Source organism: Dermacentor albipictus, chromosome 3 (genome assembly GCF_038994185.2).
Source record: "Dermacentor albipictus isolate Rhodes 1998 colony chromosome 3, USDA_Dalb.pri_finalv2, whole genome shotgun sequence".
Classification (NCBI taxonomy): Eukaryota; Metazoa; Arthropoda; class Arachnida; order Ixodida; family Ixodidae; genus Dermacentor; species Dermacentor albipictus.
This window is the reverse complement of record NC_091823.1, coordinates 179,360,532-179,378,307: the sequence shown is the minus strand read 5'-3', so window position 1 is coordinate 179,378,307 and position 17,776 is coordinate 179,360,532. Positions and strand designations below refer to the sequence as shown.

Genomic DNA, 17,776 nt, shown 5'->3' with positions numbered 1-17,776 from the left:
GACTTCTAGGCAGTACCGCTAAATGGCGCACCGTGTCCAGAAATAACCACGGGACAGAAGCGCGGTTCCTGCATGACGCGTTTCCCTGCTTTCGCACGCATCGAAGTCTATGCATTTTGAGACTATCGCGCAGCCTTCGCGGTGGCGGCGCTATAAGATATCGCTGAGTGTTCTTACGGTAGCGCGAAAGAGGTATCTGCTCCATAGCGTGCCTCACACGTAACTAATTTGACGGTGGCACCACGTTGTGTCGCCATAGTGATTTAGTGCTACACGCATTGCCATCGACAGTTACCGTGAGAGGGGTTCCGCCGAATCTCTTTCTGAATGAATTCATTTTCACCTCTAAAAGTGCTATTTGTATACATTGATAGTAATCATAGGTGAGTTCTGCTAGAATTTCACCCTCCGCCGCAGTGTGGAAGTAGTTTTGACGTTGCGCTGCTAAGCCACAGGGCCTGGGATCAAATTTTGACCATGTCGGCTGCATTTCAATGAGCATGAAATGGCAAAACCGCCCTGTACTGCTCATTGGGTGCACGTTAAGGAACTCAAAGTTGTCAAAATTGATTCGGCGTGCCCCTCTGTGGCGTGCCTAATAATGAAATCGTGGTATTGCTTTGCAAAACCCAAAAATATATATATTTTTAAAATTTCGCCGTAGACTAACATAAGTGACTGAAATGTTGCGCCCATAGGCATTACTTATGTTACATCATGCCATGTTCGCGCAGCTAACATTGATTGGAATTGCTACACGACACGTTGAGTGTCTTGGGCACGTATATCGCAGCATAGTAACCGTGTTGCGAATTTTGCTCTGGTCATTGGTCACATCTTCTCTTTATGTGCCCCTCACTTCGGAACAGCGTTCCAATTACTAGCAATGCTTAAGTTTTTCAAGTGTGCTCGGAACAGTTGATTCGAGGTATGACTTCCCTAGGCTGTTGCTCCCTGATTCGCAACGAAAAATACCTTGTCTGGAGTGCGATTCGAGAATGTAATGCTTATTCGGCCTCGTTTGGCGAAAACGTGTTCGTCTCATTACATTGTGCATGCGCCTGCCAGCTCAGCCAGTGAAATTTGCACAAGACGCGTTCCATTTGATCACTTTTTTCTTATTTCGTTTGGATATTTTTATGTCCACTTCTCAGTACAATTTTCCTCCAATGGCTGTAGTCATTACTTATAAGGTGTTCCTCTGTTTGACCAATACCAAAAGATATCTAAGTCGTCCATGAGTGCACTTAGTATAATAACTTGTGACCCTTAATATTGCAAATTAAACGTCTTTATATGCTGTCTACCAGCATATTATTATGAATAGATGTAGGATATTGGGCTTAAAGTGCGTGAAATTTATATATCAGATTCTGCATTACTAACTGCGACCGTCTCGTCAACGCTGAGAAATTCGTTGATGTTCCACAATACGGCCCTATGAACTGAAATTCCTACCCAGCATACGGGTTTCTCAAGAACATCTTGCGGCAGAAAGCATCACACAGCGCTGCATTTACCTAACTAGTCCTTCTGACCTCGCTAGTCGCTATGAAATACAAAGCAGCGCATAATAATTTCTACGCAACAGGTTGGGCCGCCGCCTTTGTGAGGGGCTCCATAGTCTCTAGAGATCGAAGGACAAGATTTTCTTGCGAGATTCACGTGGATGTAAGACCAGTAATGTGCCGAGGACTGATAACTGCTGTTTTGGAGTGTCCTTCGTCGCATTCCGCTCGGCATTACCTTAAAAGGAGAGGGAGAGACAGAGACACAGAGAAAAAAAGCTTTATACAAAGTCTTTGCTGGGGTCAAGGGAGGCGGGGGGCCAGAAGACTAGCCCCACAATAGCCTCCCTTCCTCAGACGGCGGTCGCACCTTGAGTCTTGGTGGCGTTGCCAGCCAGCCGGACTACCCAGGTTCGATCCTCTGCGCATTCGCTGAGCAGCATGGCCGCCCACTGCTCAGGCGTAGTGATTCTAAATGCAGGATCAGTGCCGTGATTGATGGTGCGTCGTACTGCGGGGCATGCCCAGATATCGAGATCCGCGCGTGGCACGTGGCATGTTCTGCAGCTTGGTGTAAAAGCATCGGGGTAGATATGTGATGATAAAGTGACGGGGCAGGAGTTGATGTGATGCAGGAGGGTCGCGAGTGAGCCACCGTCCGTATTCCAAGGAAGCCGATTAGTTGTACAGTGGTCCCTGGGGGCGGAGTCGGGGCTTAAGGTGCTAAGCACAGCCTGTAGTTCCGGAAGGGTAATGGGGCGTTAAGTAACGGGGAAAGGGTAACGGGGCGTTGTAATCTCAGCGCTGCCCTGGACTGTGTAGGTTGGTTGTTGTTTAGGTTTTTGTGTGCTAATGTACTTGGCGGATAGGTCCCGTAATAATTGATCGTCGGAGCCCGGGGCCACATGTAGTGTTTTCTGAAGATGCTGCCTTCGTGTTGTAATACTGGACGTGATCATCGAGGAGATTCCAGAGGATATTACAGGTTTTGTGGAGGTTAGGTTGCCGTTGCATACTTTCGCATGCAGCATGCCATTGCTGACTGGTGAGCTGATGCGCACAGTGCTCGATATCCCGGTTGAGTGCGCGATGAGTTTGCGGAGCCTACGGTTGAGTTTCTGATCCTGGTATCACCTGTGATACTAAGTCCCTCAAGCGCCTCTAACTTGTTTAGAGGTCGGTTGTCGAGTTGCTGTAGGCCAGCTTCTTCAGACACTTTTGATCGCTTTCCAGGCGTCCTCTAACAAACCCTAGCATGATTCCATTTCGGCAGAGCTATCGGTTGTCGTATAGTCCATTCCTTGAGGAAATGGAGGCGTCTTTTTGGATCGAATGAAGCTTTTTCGCGATGAGACATAGACGCCTAGTGAGAAGACTTTCCTCAAACGAATGCCGATGTCTCAGACGGAGTTAACACATGTGCAAGCTATCAGTAATGTGTTCAATTGTTGCTTGGCATCACTGAAATTGTTCTCCCAAATGGAGGAAGCTGGCTCTTTGACCTGTGTACTGCCTTTGCGAATGTCTTGCGATGTCGGATGCGTGATGAGCTTCTCCATTATTAAGACGTTACCTGCGTAGAAGAAAAGAACGCCGCTTATGAGCAAGGGTTCATTTTAGTTCAATGGAGAGCACTGCACTAAATTTGATGGGTTTCATGCCATTCTTTTTTTCACGGTGGCATCCTCTATGAGTATCAAACTATCGCAGATTTTGTTTTCCATTTGCTGCTAAGCTTGTTTCCATAAGTTCGGTGCCAATAATTCCATAGGTCTGCCGAGACCAGAATTCTCCTGCTGAGAAACTTGAGGATAGGAAGTGTTACGCTGAGGGATGTTTTTTTTTGTTTACGCTGAGAGATCTTGTTTTATTCACGATGACACAGCAGTAAATTTGTTGCTGCCGTTTACTATGACACAAAATGAAAAGCGGGTGGGGCAGTGCAGGTTTTTTACTTGCAGTGAAACTTAATTTTTCTTTATCGCGGTGCAAACATTGCAATTTTCGACTCTACCCTTTCATGCTGGGTACATTGGTGGCCCTGGAAGATCCCGTAATTTGCAATCAGTAACTATGAGTACGAATTACTGATGTAATACGACGGTGGTAGCGGCTGAGATATTGTCACGTGGTAGTGACGTTAAAGGGAAGCTCAAATGTTTTCCAGAAAAAATGAGTGAGCATCTGTACATAATGGTTTTCAACCCTCCGAATTCGAATATCGTATCGAAATTGAGCGAAAGAAAGCGCAAATATATTTTATTTCGACGAAAAGTGCAGCAGCGGACACGCCCAGCTCGCGCGTCTCGTTTCCGCCTGTGATTGGTCGGGCGCCTCGTGACGTCAACTCTAGTAACCGACCACTGCCGAGCCGATTGCGAAGAGCCGGCCTCTCGAAAAAGCAAACGATGCTGGTGCGAGCAGTGCTTTCGACGCGAACGAAAGCAAAGTCTTGGGATCTCCTCGTGTTGGAAATGCTCTTTGGTGAGTATGTTTTTTGCAAAGCGATCTAGTGATCTCGCCGATCTTTCGCCGATCTCGTGAGCTCGGTTCCGGTCAAACAACTGTAGTGTTGTGTTCCTGCATGCCTCCTCGTGAAACGTAAGCGGGGACGCGATCGTCGGCATTTGTGCGCTGTCCAAAGCTGTCGGCAATCTACAAAGACGGTTTAAACGCGTGAAAAGCTTCCCGGTTCATGCAGTACGTGTAGTGACCTTCATCTGTCGACTACCACGTTGACTACCACTCACGTTGATTACCACTCACGTTGACTACCACGCACGTTGACTACCACTCTACATACACGCAGATGCACCAACAAAGGCATGCAGGGTCGATCGAAGCAGATTACGATGGCACGCACGCAGAAACAAGTGCGGTCAGGCACGGTCGCGGACGCTGCGAAGGAACGAAACACTAGAGTTGACGTCACAGCACCGCGGTTTCCGGTCTCCGCTCGCATCGTCAGCGTCAGCAGCAGCACGCGGCATTCGACGGGGGGGGGGGGGGGGGGCGGAGCTACAGCGCAATTTCAACCGACGATTACGTCGCTCCTAATTGAAAAAACACCCCCCAAATTTTACCTACATGGTTTATAAGGTTCCCGCATCCGTATATGAGCGTCTTATTGAATTCGACAGACTCTTCAGCTTCCCTTTCAAGAACACAGTAGCAATATTGGGAAAGACCAAACTAGCTATTATTGGGCGAACCTGTGACTACAAAACAGGCTGCACTTAAAGCATAATGAGAGGGGCGAGCACAATCGGCGATCGTCGTAAAATCTGATCAGCGGGTCAAGCGCGTCGGCTTTTATACAGCGGTCGTCGAACGTTCCAGACTAATCGCTGAGACCCGTGTGTCTTTCACAAAGTTGTACACAATTCGCGTCACGCGATCAAATCGGAAACATAAGGTTCGGCGACAACAGACAGCGAATAGAAGCATCGATAACATTCCAGAAACTTCCTATACATGCAGGCGCGTCCTACGCTGTGCGATAATATTTGTTAAGCGGTGGAACGTGGTCACCCGAGAAAGATCAACATGTACATGTGTCAATATTTAATGTGCTCCTGCAACGTCAGTATCAAACGTAGCGCTGCGTGTCTACCACCACTGGATAGATGAACTAATGATCTCTATACTATACTTTAGAACCATCATTTAGAGCTTGATTATAAATCTCTAGAGGTTGATAAAATAGGTTACCATTGTCTTGTGAATATTAACCTTGTGGTCATAGCATCCACCTTTAGCTGCTTACGCGGCGCGCACTGCTCGCACATCAAAGGACCACCTCGGATTCGAGCACGCAGCGCCCTGTAAAGGCGCCACAACACGACGCTAATCGTATGCGCCTGACCACATGTCGCGCGTCTTCGATGCCGTGTGCGCTTGTTCTTAGGGAGATGCGAGAGCCGCGCACAAGTCAGGCAGCACATGATTTTGAGCATAATTTTGAGCGTAGGCAGTAGAAGTGGCTGCTTTTGCACCGACATCAAGTGGGCGGCATGCAAACGTCCGGCACGGATCTTGAAACAGGTTGTTTTGGTTTAGGAATCGTGCGGAGACGACGCGAGTCAGCACTGGTTTCGTGTCGCACAAGTACGATGGAAGCTAGCTATCAGTAATCAAAGGCTGGTCCCCTTTGTGTAGACTCAGCCTGCACTTTGGCCGGCGAGGAACGAGCGCCATAAGAATAAGCACTTGACAGGGTGCTTCTGGGCCGAGGTGGCGAGAAATGTGATTCCTAATGCTGCCGTAACAGGTAAGTGCTCAGAATTTTATAGTTTCAACCACGATCGAGCACGCGTCACACGCGTACGGCCTCGGAGACGCGTACGCTCACGTGCACGTATACGCTTAGCAGACGTGCATCCCGCGCTCCGCGTGGTCAGGCCTTTACACGCATCCTTGTCGTAGCACTGACAATGTGAGTTGATGCCCCCAAATCTAGACAGAAGGCTCCTAAGGCGCCACACTATGACCGCCCTCCCCCCCACTCACGCCGCCCTCACGTACACGTTTATCCAGACGTGTATCCCATGCTCCGTGTGGTCGGGCCTTTATGCGCATCCTTATCGTTGCACTGACAACGTGGGTTAATGCCCTTAGCTCTAGACAGAAGACTCACAAGGCGTGGCACTTTGACCCCTCTTCACCCCGCCTGCACGTGCACGCTTAGCCAGACGTGTATCCCGTTCTCCGTGTGGTCGGGCCTTTATGCGCATCCTTATCGTTGCACTGACAATGTGGGTTAATGCCCTTAGCTCTAGACAGAAGACTCACAAGGCGTGGCACTTCGACCCCTCTTCACCCCGCCCGCACGTGCACGCTTAGCCAGACGTGTATCCCGTTCTCCGTGTGGTCGGGCCTTTATGTGCATCCTTATCGTTGCACTGACAATGTGGCTTAATGCCCTTAGCTCTAGACAGAAGACTCACAAGGCGTGGCACTTTGACCCCTCTTCACCCCGCCCGCACGTGCACGCTTAGCCAGACGTGTATCCCGTTCTCCGTGTGGTCGGGCCTTCTTGCGCATCCTTATCGTTGCACTGACAATGTGGGTTAATGCCCTTAGCTCTAGACAGAAGACTCACAAGGCGTGGCACTTCGACCCCTCTTCACCCCGCCCGCACGTACACGCTTAGCCAGACGTGTATCCCGTGCTCCGTGTGGTCGGGCCTTTACGCCCTTCCTTATCGAAGCGCCAACAACGTAAGTTGGTGCCCCTAGGTGTGCACAAAAGACTCTTAAGGCACCACAGTTTGATCCCTCTCCCCCCCGCGCCCGCATGCACACGCTTAACCAGACATGTATCTCGTGTTCCGTGTGGTCGGGTGGTCGGGCCTTTACGCGCTTCCTTATCGTAGCACTGACAATGCCAGTTGATGACACTAGGTATAGACAGTAAACTTTCAAGGCGCCACAATTTGACCCCTCCCCGCCTACACGTACGCGCTTAGCCAGACATGTATCCTGTGCTCCCTGTGGTGGGGCCTATACGGACGTTTTTATCACAGCACTGAATGCGCCATACTGCATGGTACGCGGTATATCTTTTAGTGACGCTTTCGTCACAATCGAGCCAGGCCTACTCTCCCCCGTATACTCCGTGCGCTCAGCGCCTACACATTATCGCTTGCGCATCCCGCGGTGAGAGCTTATTTCCCATGAGCTTTTCCTTTATATTTTGAAGACTACAGGCTTCAAGATACTTTTCTGAAACTGTTGTATGTAAATCCTTTCTTGACTGCGCTGAACTCGAAGCACGTGAATTGTGACGACCTGAGGAGGGCCGGGGGCCTTTGTCAGGCATGACTGCCTTTAGCGCCCTTGGCACTGCAGTGCGCTTTGTAAATTGCTTACCATATAACAATTTGGGGAGAACATATTAGTGCATTAGGTGAACAGCTTGATGCAATGAATGGGATGAAAGATACCTTTCAGTCGCTAAATATGACTTGCTGCTGTTGAGTCTTTCGAACTTATGTAGCTTTCTGTAAATATGAGGGAACATCGCCCAAAAGAAGTTCAGCTGGTATAGCACGAATACTTACGTTACTTCTTTGTAGCCGTCAAACTAACACATTAATAATTCATGATATGGCACGGTAACCGACGTTCCACGGTTTTGCAGAAAGTATAGAAGTATTTAATGGAAGTTGACGCGCCAGTAAGCAATTCTGTACAGGACTTTCTTATATAATAAACACGATTCATATCACTCCGATTAGTCAATTAAAATCATTATTGCAATTTTCTATTCTTCCTTCTAGAGGATAGATTGATGGCTGTTCGCGTAGCACAATTACTAATGCAAAGCATGCGTAATGCAGAGATTGGGAATTCGTCTCCCACCGGCGTCAATTAATCTTTTATCTACTTTCATTTTCCCGCTTCCTTAACCCTTTACTGCACAATGTTTTGCTTCCTTAAAATATTATTCATGGAGCTGTAGGGAAGCATAACAGTACCTGTACTCCCATGGAAACTTACTTTAGCGAATGTCTGTGGTTTCAATTTGCAGAAAAAGGGTATGTTGCATATTTGCAATGATGTGCAAATGAAGAAGTTGAAAGTAAAAGATAGATTTAGTGCGACTCATACTCAGATGCTTATTTGCACGAGACAATCATTGGTGCACCTATGATTTAGTGTGGAACAAAGAGAAGCACTTGTACATGCTTGTGCAGCACAGGTGGTTCCCACACTTCGTGCAGTACGTGATGCAGATTCCCGTCCAGCCACGAAACAATGCAGTGTTTTCGGGTTATTGTCAAAATGCAGAACATCGAAGCACAGACGTCAAGCTGTGCCCGTGATGACGTGACACGGCAACGTGCGGAGGCGCAGCGTACTTTTGAAAAGGAAAAAGGAAATTCGACCAGAGAACATCTTGTCCACATATTGAATCGAAACGGACTTACACTCGTGGCTGTCGCGACAAATGGAATTGTCACTGCCTTCACTATCAGGAGGAATTGATGGGCCATACCAGCGTTTTTTTTGCGCTTTGTCTTATGGAGAAATACATCTACAATTTGTAAAACTTACCTATATCACTGCTCGCGGGCGCGCGCAGCCTCCGCCACGTTTGTTTTGGTAGAACATGCGAAGAATTAGCACAGATTGCAGCACAAGGTGCCGCGTTTTACATACCAATGTTGCGGATATGCAACAACGTGTACAGCAGCTCCAAACTGACTTTGCTTCGGTTTTAACGCCATTAATCAGAATGTTGCGTAAATGCAACAAAGTGCAGTAAAGGGTTAATATCTTCTACATTTGAATTTAAATCACGGTTTCCTTAACCTTGGTTAATTAACCCGTATGCTTTCCACTGCTTTATCGCCTGTTGGCTTTATGTTGTCTTGATTAAGGAAAATTTAGCCCTTCTCTTTCCCTGCATCTCGTTCATTCTTATCGAAGGTCTCGATTCTGGCCTCCTTGACGCCTCTAGGTAGCCTCTACAAGGGTTAATTGGCCACGTTCCTGCTCTCCTAAGTTGACACGTTACGTGACTCCATCTGGCGAGAAAGGTTGTTCCACATCCACCTGTCATCGATCTGAGCTGCGCTCACTACGACTCTCAGGACCAGCTCAAGAAATACCTGTAATAGTGGATGGATTGATGCCCGTCACTGTAGTACCACGCACGCGTAATGTAGAGGTTGTGGATTCGTTGCACACCGATGACAGCCCACTTTAATTTTTCCTTTTCATCATTATTTTCTACATCTGTATTTGAACCAAGGCTAATTACGCCTATGCTTCCTTGGCTGCTGGATTTCAACGGTCGTCATTAAAAAATAGGGGCAAACTCAATATACTGTAGTCATGGGTGACTTCAGTGCAAAAGTGGGCAAAAAGGAGGCTGGGGAGCAAGCAATTGGCGAATACGGCATCTATTCTAAGAATACTAGAGGGAGATGTTCATAGAATGGGCAGAAAAAATAATTTACTACTTATAATGAATACCTTCTTGAGGAAGTAGGCCTAGAAAACACTAATAGAGAAACAAGAAATCAAATAGATTTCACACTCTCTGCACTCCCAGCCTAGTGCAGGATTTAGAAGTGTTAGGTAGGTTAAAGGCCAGTGGTTACACGTTAGTAAGGTCAACGATTGCCCTCAGTTTGAAGGCAGGAAGCGCAAAACTAGTCAAGAAGAAACAGGCCAGCCTAAACACAGTAAACGTAAAAGGAGACGAATTCAGGCTGGTGCTCGTGAAAAAATATCTAGCTTCAGAACAGGAATATGAAGATACCATAGAGGTACAGATTGAAACCATAACTAGGCTGATTTAAGAAGCAGTAATTAAAATGACAGGTACGACTCCAAGGCACTGATTGCACACCTTACTTTTCAATAACAATGGTAAGCTTCCAGTCAGGAGCTGGAAATGTCGGCCCTATGCGATCGAACCCGTTTTCCTTCTTCTATGAATTTCCTTTTAATGATCAAGGTTCCCTGTGATTAGTTGACCTAGATAAACGTACCCCTTCACAGACTCTAGAGGTTGGCTGGCCATCCTGAACTCTTGTTCCCTTTCCCGGCTATTCATCTTTATCTTTGTCTTCTGCATAATAATATTCAATCCCACTCTTATACTCTCTGTTAAGGTCCTCGATCATACGTTGTGATTCGTCTGCATTGTTGCTGAATAGAACAATGTCATCGGCAAACCGAAGGATGCTGAAATATTCGCCGTCGATCTTTACTCCTAAGCCTTCTTAGTTAAATAACTTGAATATTTCTTCCAAGCACGCAGTGAATAGCATTGGAGAGATTGTGTCTCTCTGTCTGACCCCTTTCTTTATAGGTACCTTCCTGCTTTTGTGCAGAATTAAGGTAGCCGTAGAACCTCTGTAGATAGTTTCCAAGGTATTTGCGTAAGCGCTCCGTATTCCTGGATTACGTGATGCCGCTACGACTGTTGGTATTTCTACTGAATCAAATGCCTTTTCATAATCTATGAAAGTCATATAGAGAGGCCTATTATACTCTGCGGATTTCTCGATAACCTGATTAATGACATGGATCTGATCCATTCTAGAGTATCCCTTCCTGAAGCCAGCCTGTTCCCTTTGTTGACTAAAGTCCAATGTTGCCCTTACTCTATCGGAGATTATTTTGGTAAATATTTTATGTACTACTGGGAGTAAGGTAAGGTGCCTATAATTTTTCAATTCTTTAACGTCTCCCTTTTTGTGGGCTAGTATAATGTTTGCATTCATCCAGTTCCTTGCAGTCGATAGACACTTCGTATAAAGAGCCGCCAGTTTTCGAAGCATTACGTCTCCTTCATCATTGGTTAAATCTACTGTTATTCCATCTTCTCCTGCGGCTCTTCCTCCTTTCATGTCTTGCAAGGCCCTTCTGACCTCATCGCTAGATATAGGAGGAGTTTCCGGATCCTGTTCATTGCTGTTTCTAATTGAGGTGTCCTGACTCCTGTGGATACTGTACAGATCAGTATAGAATTATTCCGCTGCTTTTACTATATCTTTGAGATTGCTGATGATGCCCTGCTTATATTTTAGCGAATAAATCTTGGTTTCTCTTATGCCAAGCTTCCTTCTCACTGATTTCCGGCTGCGTCATATTTTTGCGGCTTCCTCAGTTTTTCTCCCGCTATAATTTCGAATATTCCTCATTTTGGCATTGTTGATCAGTCTTGACAGTTTTGCTAATGTTACCTTATCTCTTGAGTTGGACAGTTTCATTCTTTGTTACTTTTTATTAGGTCCTTTGTTACTTAAGAGAGCTTGCCTACTGGTTGCCTTAGAGCCTTGCCTTCCAGTTCAGTCGCTGCCTTTGAAGCTAGCCTAGTTACGGTTTTATTCACTACCTCTGTGTCATCTTATCTGTTCTAAGGCTGCATATTTGTTTGCAAGTACTAGCCTGAATTTTTCTGCTTATACCCTTACTGCATCTAGGTTGGCCTGTTTTTTCTTGACGGATTTTACTATTTTTCTCTGCAAATTGATTATTGCACCTTACCCTACCTAACACGTTTACATACTGTACTACGCTGGGATCAGCAGAGAGTATAAAATCAATTTCATTTCTTGTTTCACTATTACGATTTTTCCAGGTCCACTTTCTGTTGCTAGGCTTCCTGAAGAAGGTCTTCGTTATTTGCAGCTTATTTCTTTCTGCCAATGCTATCAGTATCTTTCGTCTAGCGTTCCTAGAATCGACACTGTAGTTGCCAAATGCTTGTTCACCAGCACTTTTTTTTCCACTTTTGCATTGAAATCGCCCATTACTAAAGTATATTGAGTTCGCACATTTCTCATCGTTAATTCAACTTCTTTATAACAGTGATCTACTTCAGCATCATCCTGAGTGGATGTTGTAGCGCAGGTTTGTACTACATTCAATCTATATGTCCTCATAAGTGTGATTACGACTACTGCTACCCTCTCGTTGATGCTGTAGAATTCGTCAATGTTTCCCGCTATATGTCTTTATGGTTAGGAATCCTACCCCGCATTGCTTCTTATCCGGGAGACCTCTATAGCAGAGAACATATGGCCGTTATTCAGCAATGTGTAAGCCTCACCAGTTCTTCTAATCTCACTAAGGCCGATAATATTCCAAACAACGTCTGATAGTTCTTCGAAGAGTCCTGCTAAGCTAGTCTCACTCGAGAGGGTTCGGGTGTTAATGGCTGACAGGGTCAGTTTCCATTGATAGCGTGTCGAGACCCAGAGATTCTTAGCAACTTCTGCTGCATTTCAGGTCTAACGGCTGCCTTGGCCAGCTGCTCCGCAGCGGCTAGGGACTGAGGGCCACGGGTTAATTGTAAGGATCGTGATGGAGGTAGTGACCGAATATAACACCAGGGAGGCAAATTCATGTTCTTGTGAGGGAGTGTCTTTGTTGAAGCTAAGTGGGCCTTCCTTATTTGGTTGTACCTGAATTAGTATAGCCTCACTCGCTCTTGGCATCTTTTGCCGGTGTCAGGCGCCACTGCAAGCCTGGAGACATCGGGACTGCCACCTCGTCAAATATGGGCCTAGTTTGTCACACCGAAAACGAGCGACCGAGCCTTTCCCCTCGTTTATCTATACGTTAGCACTAGAGAGTTTCGTTCAAGTACTAGACGGAACTGTGGTGCTACTGTCTACGGGAACTACAAGCAGGACGATTCAGATAGCATTGAAAGGACGTTTAGTGCATGGATTTGCCTCAAATTAGTCCTTATGACTTTGAAACGGCTTCATGACTGAAAACTGATCATTTAAAAAAGAACTGCGTCATAAGTATATAAATATTGTAAAATTGTCTGAAGACAGGATTTGAATAGAAGACATCTACAGAGAAGCCTGACACTGAAACCATAAATTTGTGAAAGCACGGACAAGCAGAACCACTGCAATTAGCAGCTATTAGGCGTGTTCGCAGTCTTACTGCCTTCTGCATTTAAAGGACGTATATATTGCGTTTAAATTGAGGCCAATGAAGGCAGAGAAAGTGTAATAAACATAGTCACAAGAATATCTGAAGCTACAAGCACGAAGATCACACAAACACACGTAATAATCATCATTCTCAGGGTGGGTGAACGATCGATGCTCCAGTGCTCCCTCTAGTAATTATTGTAGGAAACTCTATGGTTAGCACTATTAGGCACGCATCTTCCGTCATTATCGGGATCGAAGTCCAGGATATCAACTTGCGCAAGGTTCGCAGCGTACTAGACGTTGAAGTTCACATTTGAAGTCGCTGCTATCGCTGGCGCGCGGACACTTCGTCATGTACTATTTTTTACGTTTCGCTTTTTGTCCAAGAAATGCATTACGCAAGGTGTAGGTTGCTTTAAAATCTGTGAGCGTTCCTTTCTGTACACCCTCCACTTTTTCATTTATGTCTTATCAATTAACGAACGTGAGTAAATGTGAGCCAAGTAAACGTAATTACTTTAGCAAAGTGAAACAAAAAAGTGAGTACCTTTCAACTCTGTGACAAAAGATGACCAGTGAAGCTGTGTATGTGGGCCACCTAATGGCGGGCTGCACCTCCGCCATGGGTCTGCCGGCATTGTAATATCTTCGGGATCGGACCACGTATGGGCAGTGTTTGAGGCTTGCTTCACCTCCGCCGCGGGTCGATCCGGTATTGCACTATCTTCGGGATCTGCCCATGCACGAGGAGTGCTTAACGCCTGCTTCACCTCCGCCGCGGGTCCGCCCTCAACATAAACGGTCGGCGTTCGCGTGGGGCCCTGTGTCCTAATTTTTAATTATTGGCGCAATGTAGTAGGGGCACTCAGTATATTGAAAAGCTGGAGGTTCTTTGAAGGAACGACTTTTCGATTACACCCTTCTTTTTTGCAAGAGGCCTTTTCACATTTCTTTAGCCTTGAATGTGGATACAAAGTACGTACCGTGCACAGTCCTGTCGTCTGGTTGCAGAAGCCTTCGTCGAAACAAGAACTGCACGGCTGCCCTTCGCTGTAGACCGGCTCGGTGAGAATGTTGCCCCTGCGGTGACGAGCAGACATTAAGCATTGTTGCAGCTCGAGGTGGCGTTTGGGAAAGGAATCCACCAAGCCATTTGACGAGTACGTCCGGTTGTAGGAATGAAGGAAAAGGGGTTTATTTAACTTTTTTTTTACGGGCTCCAGATACGGAAGCCCACTCCAAGTAGGAGCATATTAAACGTCTGAGTTCACAACAGGACACGTGAGCAGCTCCTCACTGCGCCAAGGTCTCGAGTTTGAATACCGTCGCCTTTCCGATGTGTCTAAACTGGGGAATCTGATGACTGTATTGGGGCTAATGAGAGTCGTTGAATCAGTCGCAATATCCCGCCCGCATCATTCCGACGAACTCCGCCTTCGATGTTGTACCTTCGCCCCCACATATTTAGCAATCTCGGAATCTGAGGACGAAGCCGCTCCCACGGTAGCATTCGACGTTGGCCCTTATCATAAGTTAGTTCAGGTTATCAGGTTTAGGTAGAGGCGCCTTTTGTTGATCCGTCAACAGTCGGCGTCAACGCTGCGTTGACTTTTGGATAGGCGCTGATGGATGAGGGTGGTGGCCTCATGGTAAACATCTAATCAATGCCCTTGGCCATGTTTAGACGTAAGAGACCCTTCCGCCGCCAGGAAATTTGACCTCCGGATGACAAGCTGTCAGTTTGCCCGAAGTGTCGAAGTTCCCTTCTGAAGTAATGGCTGGGACCCACTGCACCGTTATTGTGGCGTTCTTGCTACGAAACACACACTATCACTGGCGTACTCGAGCGACATGCCTACCGGACACTATTACCACTTGACCGCTTTAAAAAGTTCTACCCCTCTCTCTGTCTCTCTCTCTTTGTCGTGGTCAGCCGTCGGCAAGACAGAAATTAGTTGCCTATATCAGTAATGTTTACAGCGATACGTACAGAACACGTTAAAAAACAACACCTTGGGTCCGTTGCTTAAAATACCCGGCTCAGACCCAGTGCATTGTTATTATGGCTCCCTTTCCCATACTTGAGCTTGAAATTGTATGGCTGGAAAATGAAACTCCATCTCAGCAATCTCTCGTTTTTTCTCATCATTTACTTCAGCCATGCAAGTGGCAATGGTCGCTCTCAACAGTGAATTTCGTGCCTTGAGTATAGCATCCTAGCTTTTGAATGGCCTATACTGTGCACAAGCACTCTTTCTGGGAGGCGCTAAACGCCTCTTCTCGTGGTGTCAGTTTTCGACTGAGATACAGCACGGGACGCTCTTCACCGCGTTGGTTAAGTTGCACAAGGACGACACCTAGACCACCGTTGCTGGCGTCACTGCGGAGAATGAATTCTCTGCGAAAGTCTGGCGAGACAAGCACAGGCTCTGAAGACAAAGCTTTCTTCAGATTCTGGTGAGACTCTTCCCTACTGGCGCTCCAAGTGACACCTTCTGGCTCACGTTTCCGGAGGCTGTCAGTTAGCGGACAGGCAAGCTCTGAATAACTTGAAATATAGTGCTCGTAATACCAACCATTGCCATAAATGATCCCAGATCCTTTTTTGTTACTGGCCTCGGACAGTTAACTATTGCCACCACTTTGGCTTTCATAGGTTCACGTTTTCCGTGTCCTATTTCGTGCCCCAAATACGTGACATGGGCCTGGCCAAACTGACACTTCTCGGTTTTGATAGTCAAGTCCGCCGCTCTGAGTCTTTCAAGCACCGTTCGGGCATGTTGTAAATGAGACTCCCAAAGGTTAGAAAACACGGCCACATCATCAAGATAGAGCGGCGCGAATTCTTCTAGCCTTTCAAGCAGCTGATCCAATAGTTGAGATACAGAACTGCGCGTTCTTCAAGCCAAAGCTCATGATAACTGACTGGCGAACCCAGAAAGCTGTCACAAAGGCCGAGTAGCGACTGGCTCGATTTGCTAAGGCCACCTGCCAATGTCACCTTACTAAGTCGAGGGATGAAATGAATGTAGCCATACTTACAAGTTATACTCTCTCTTCTATATTCACTAAGGGGTAGATTTTGTCCTTTTTTGAGAGAGAGTTCTTTACTGTGCATAATAATAAGGTTACAAATGAGGATTATACTTACATACAGAGGGAGGTCCCATAGTCAACATACTGTACAGGCGACCTTCCATTACAAATGAGTAGGATATGTAAATACAAAGCAGCTGTATGCAAACACGCAAGACACCGTATTAAGTTAGTCACTAGCTAACGCTGTAAAATATTTAATGACACACAGCACTTATTAATATAATGATAACGTTGAAGTTGTTATATTGAGTGCAAACATTTACGAAGGTTTGATTTGAATGTGAAAAAATGAGAGAGTATCTTAATATGACGCGGTAATGAGTACCAAAGTGTTGTGGCTGAAAAATTAATAGTAAATTTACCATAATTAGTTCTATGTTTTGGTAGTAAATAACTGTTGGTAGAAGCGAAACGGGTAGACGTGGAATGTGGATACTGGCTCTTAGTACTTACAGGGAATGGGAGCTTTCCCTTAGCATATTTATAAAGAGATATTCCAAGTGAGTATTTATTTAGTTTCTGTAACGATAAAATGTAGTTAGATCTGAGCAATGGAGATGCTTCCGATGTGTAGCTGCTACGTGTAATGATGCGAATTGCTTGATTTTGGCTGTGCTGTAGTGGGGATAAATGTGTGGGATACGTGTTTCCCCATGATGATATAGACACGTGCGCTTGCTTATCTTTATCGAGCAACCACGTTTCGCCGCCCGACAAATGTTATCGCACAGCATGGGACGCGCCTGCATGTATTGGAAGTTTCTGGAATCCTATCGATGCTTCTACCCGCTGTCTGTTGTCGCCGAGCTTTGTGTTATGATTTCATCGCGGGACGCGAATGGCGCAGAACTTTGTGGAAGACACGCGAGTCCCAGCGATTAGTCTGGAACATTCGACGATGGCTGTATAAAAGCCGACGCGCTTGACCCGCTGATCAGAATTTCGACGATCGCCGAGTGTGTTCGCCGCTATCGTTGTTCTTTGAGTGTAGCCTGCCTTTGAGGGCACAAGTTCGCCCAATAAAATGCTAGTTTCTATAATCGCAGTTTTGCTGCCTTCTTCACCGTCACTAATACGTGACATCTGGTGGAGGTGCTTTACATTCATGTACAGGACGCCCCCGACAAGCCGTACTTTAACCCCGGACCGCAAAGACAACACCAATGTCGTCCCGGAACATCGAGCAAGCCACCGGCTACAGCAGCTGCCCCCGGAACACGGAATTCTACCAGAGACGACCAAGAAAATCGTCAGAGAAGATCGCCGAGAGACGACCAAGAAGACAGCCCCGATGGCAGCCGCAGCGGCCCCAGTAGTTCTGCAGCAGCCCAGGGAGCCACCGGCGTTCCGCTGTTCCACATTTGAGGACCCGGAATGCTGGCTGGAGACGTAAACAGTTGGGACAGTGACGACAAGCTGCGACATGTCTATTTCGAATTGGAAGACGCTGCCAGGACCTGGTTGGAGAATCGAGAAGCCACCCTAACGACCTGGGACCTCTTCCGAAGCGGCTTCTTGCAAACATTTACAAGCACCGTGCGAAAAGAGCGAGCTCAAGCTCTACTAGAAACCAGAGTGCAGCTGCCAAATGAGACAATCGCGATCTTCACGGAGGAGATCGTCTTTTCCGGCACGCCGACCCGGAAATGTCCGAGGAGAAAAAAGTCCGCTTCCTGAAGTGGGGCGTCAAGCAAGAACTTTTCGCCGGGCTTATTCGTAACCCGCTGAAGACCGTAGCTGAGTTTTCTGCAGA

The 17,776-nt window shown here is 46.7% G+C and overlaps 1 protein-coding gene across 2 annotated transcripts in view; it reads right to left on the bottom strand.

Moving 5' to 3' along the window:
• Positions 1–1,772: 1,772 nt before the first annotated feature.
• The window catches only part of LOC135899893 (CRISP/Allergen/PR-1-like), a 232,784-nt gene continuing 216,780 nt past the window's right edge, over positions 1,773–17,776 (bottom strand). For both annotated transcript variants that reach the window (XM_070536296.1, XM_065429286.2), the window contains exons 6-7: positions 13,908–14,004; positions 1,773–3,081 (exon numbers count right to left, since the gene is read on the bottom strand). In XM_070536296.1, coding sequence (XP_070392397.1) covers positions 3,070–3,081; positions 13,908–14,004 — 109 coding nt within the window. In that variant the 3' untranslated portion in view covers positions 1,773–3,069. The remainder of the gene's footprint in view (positions 3,082–13,907; positions 14,005–17,776) is intronic.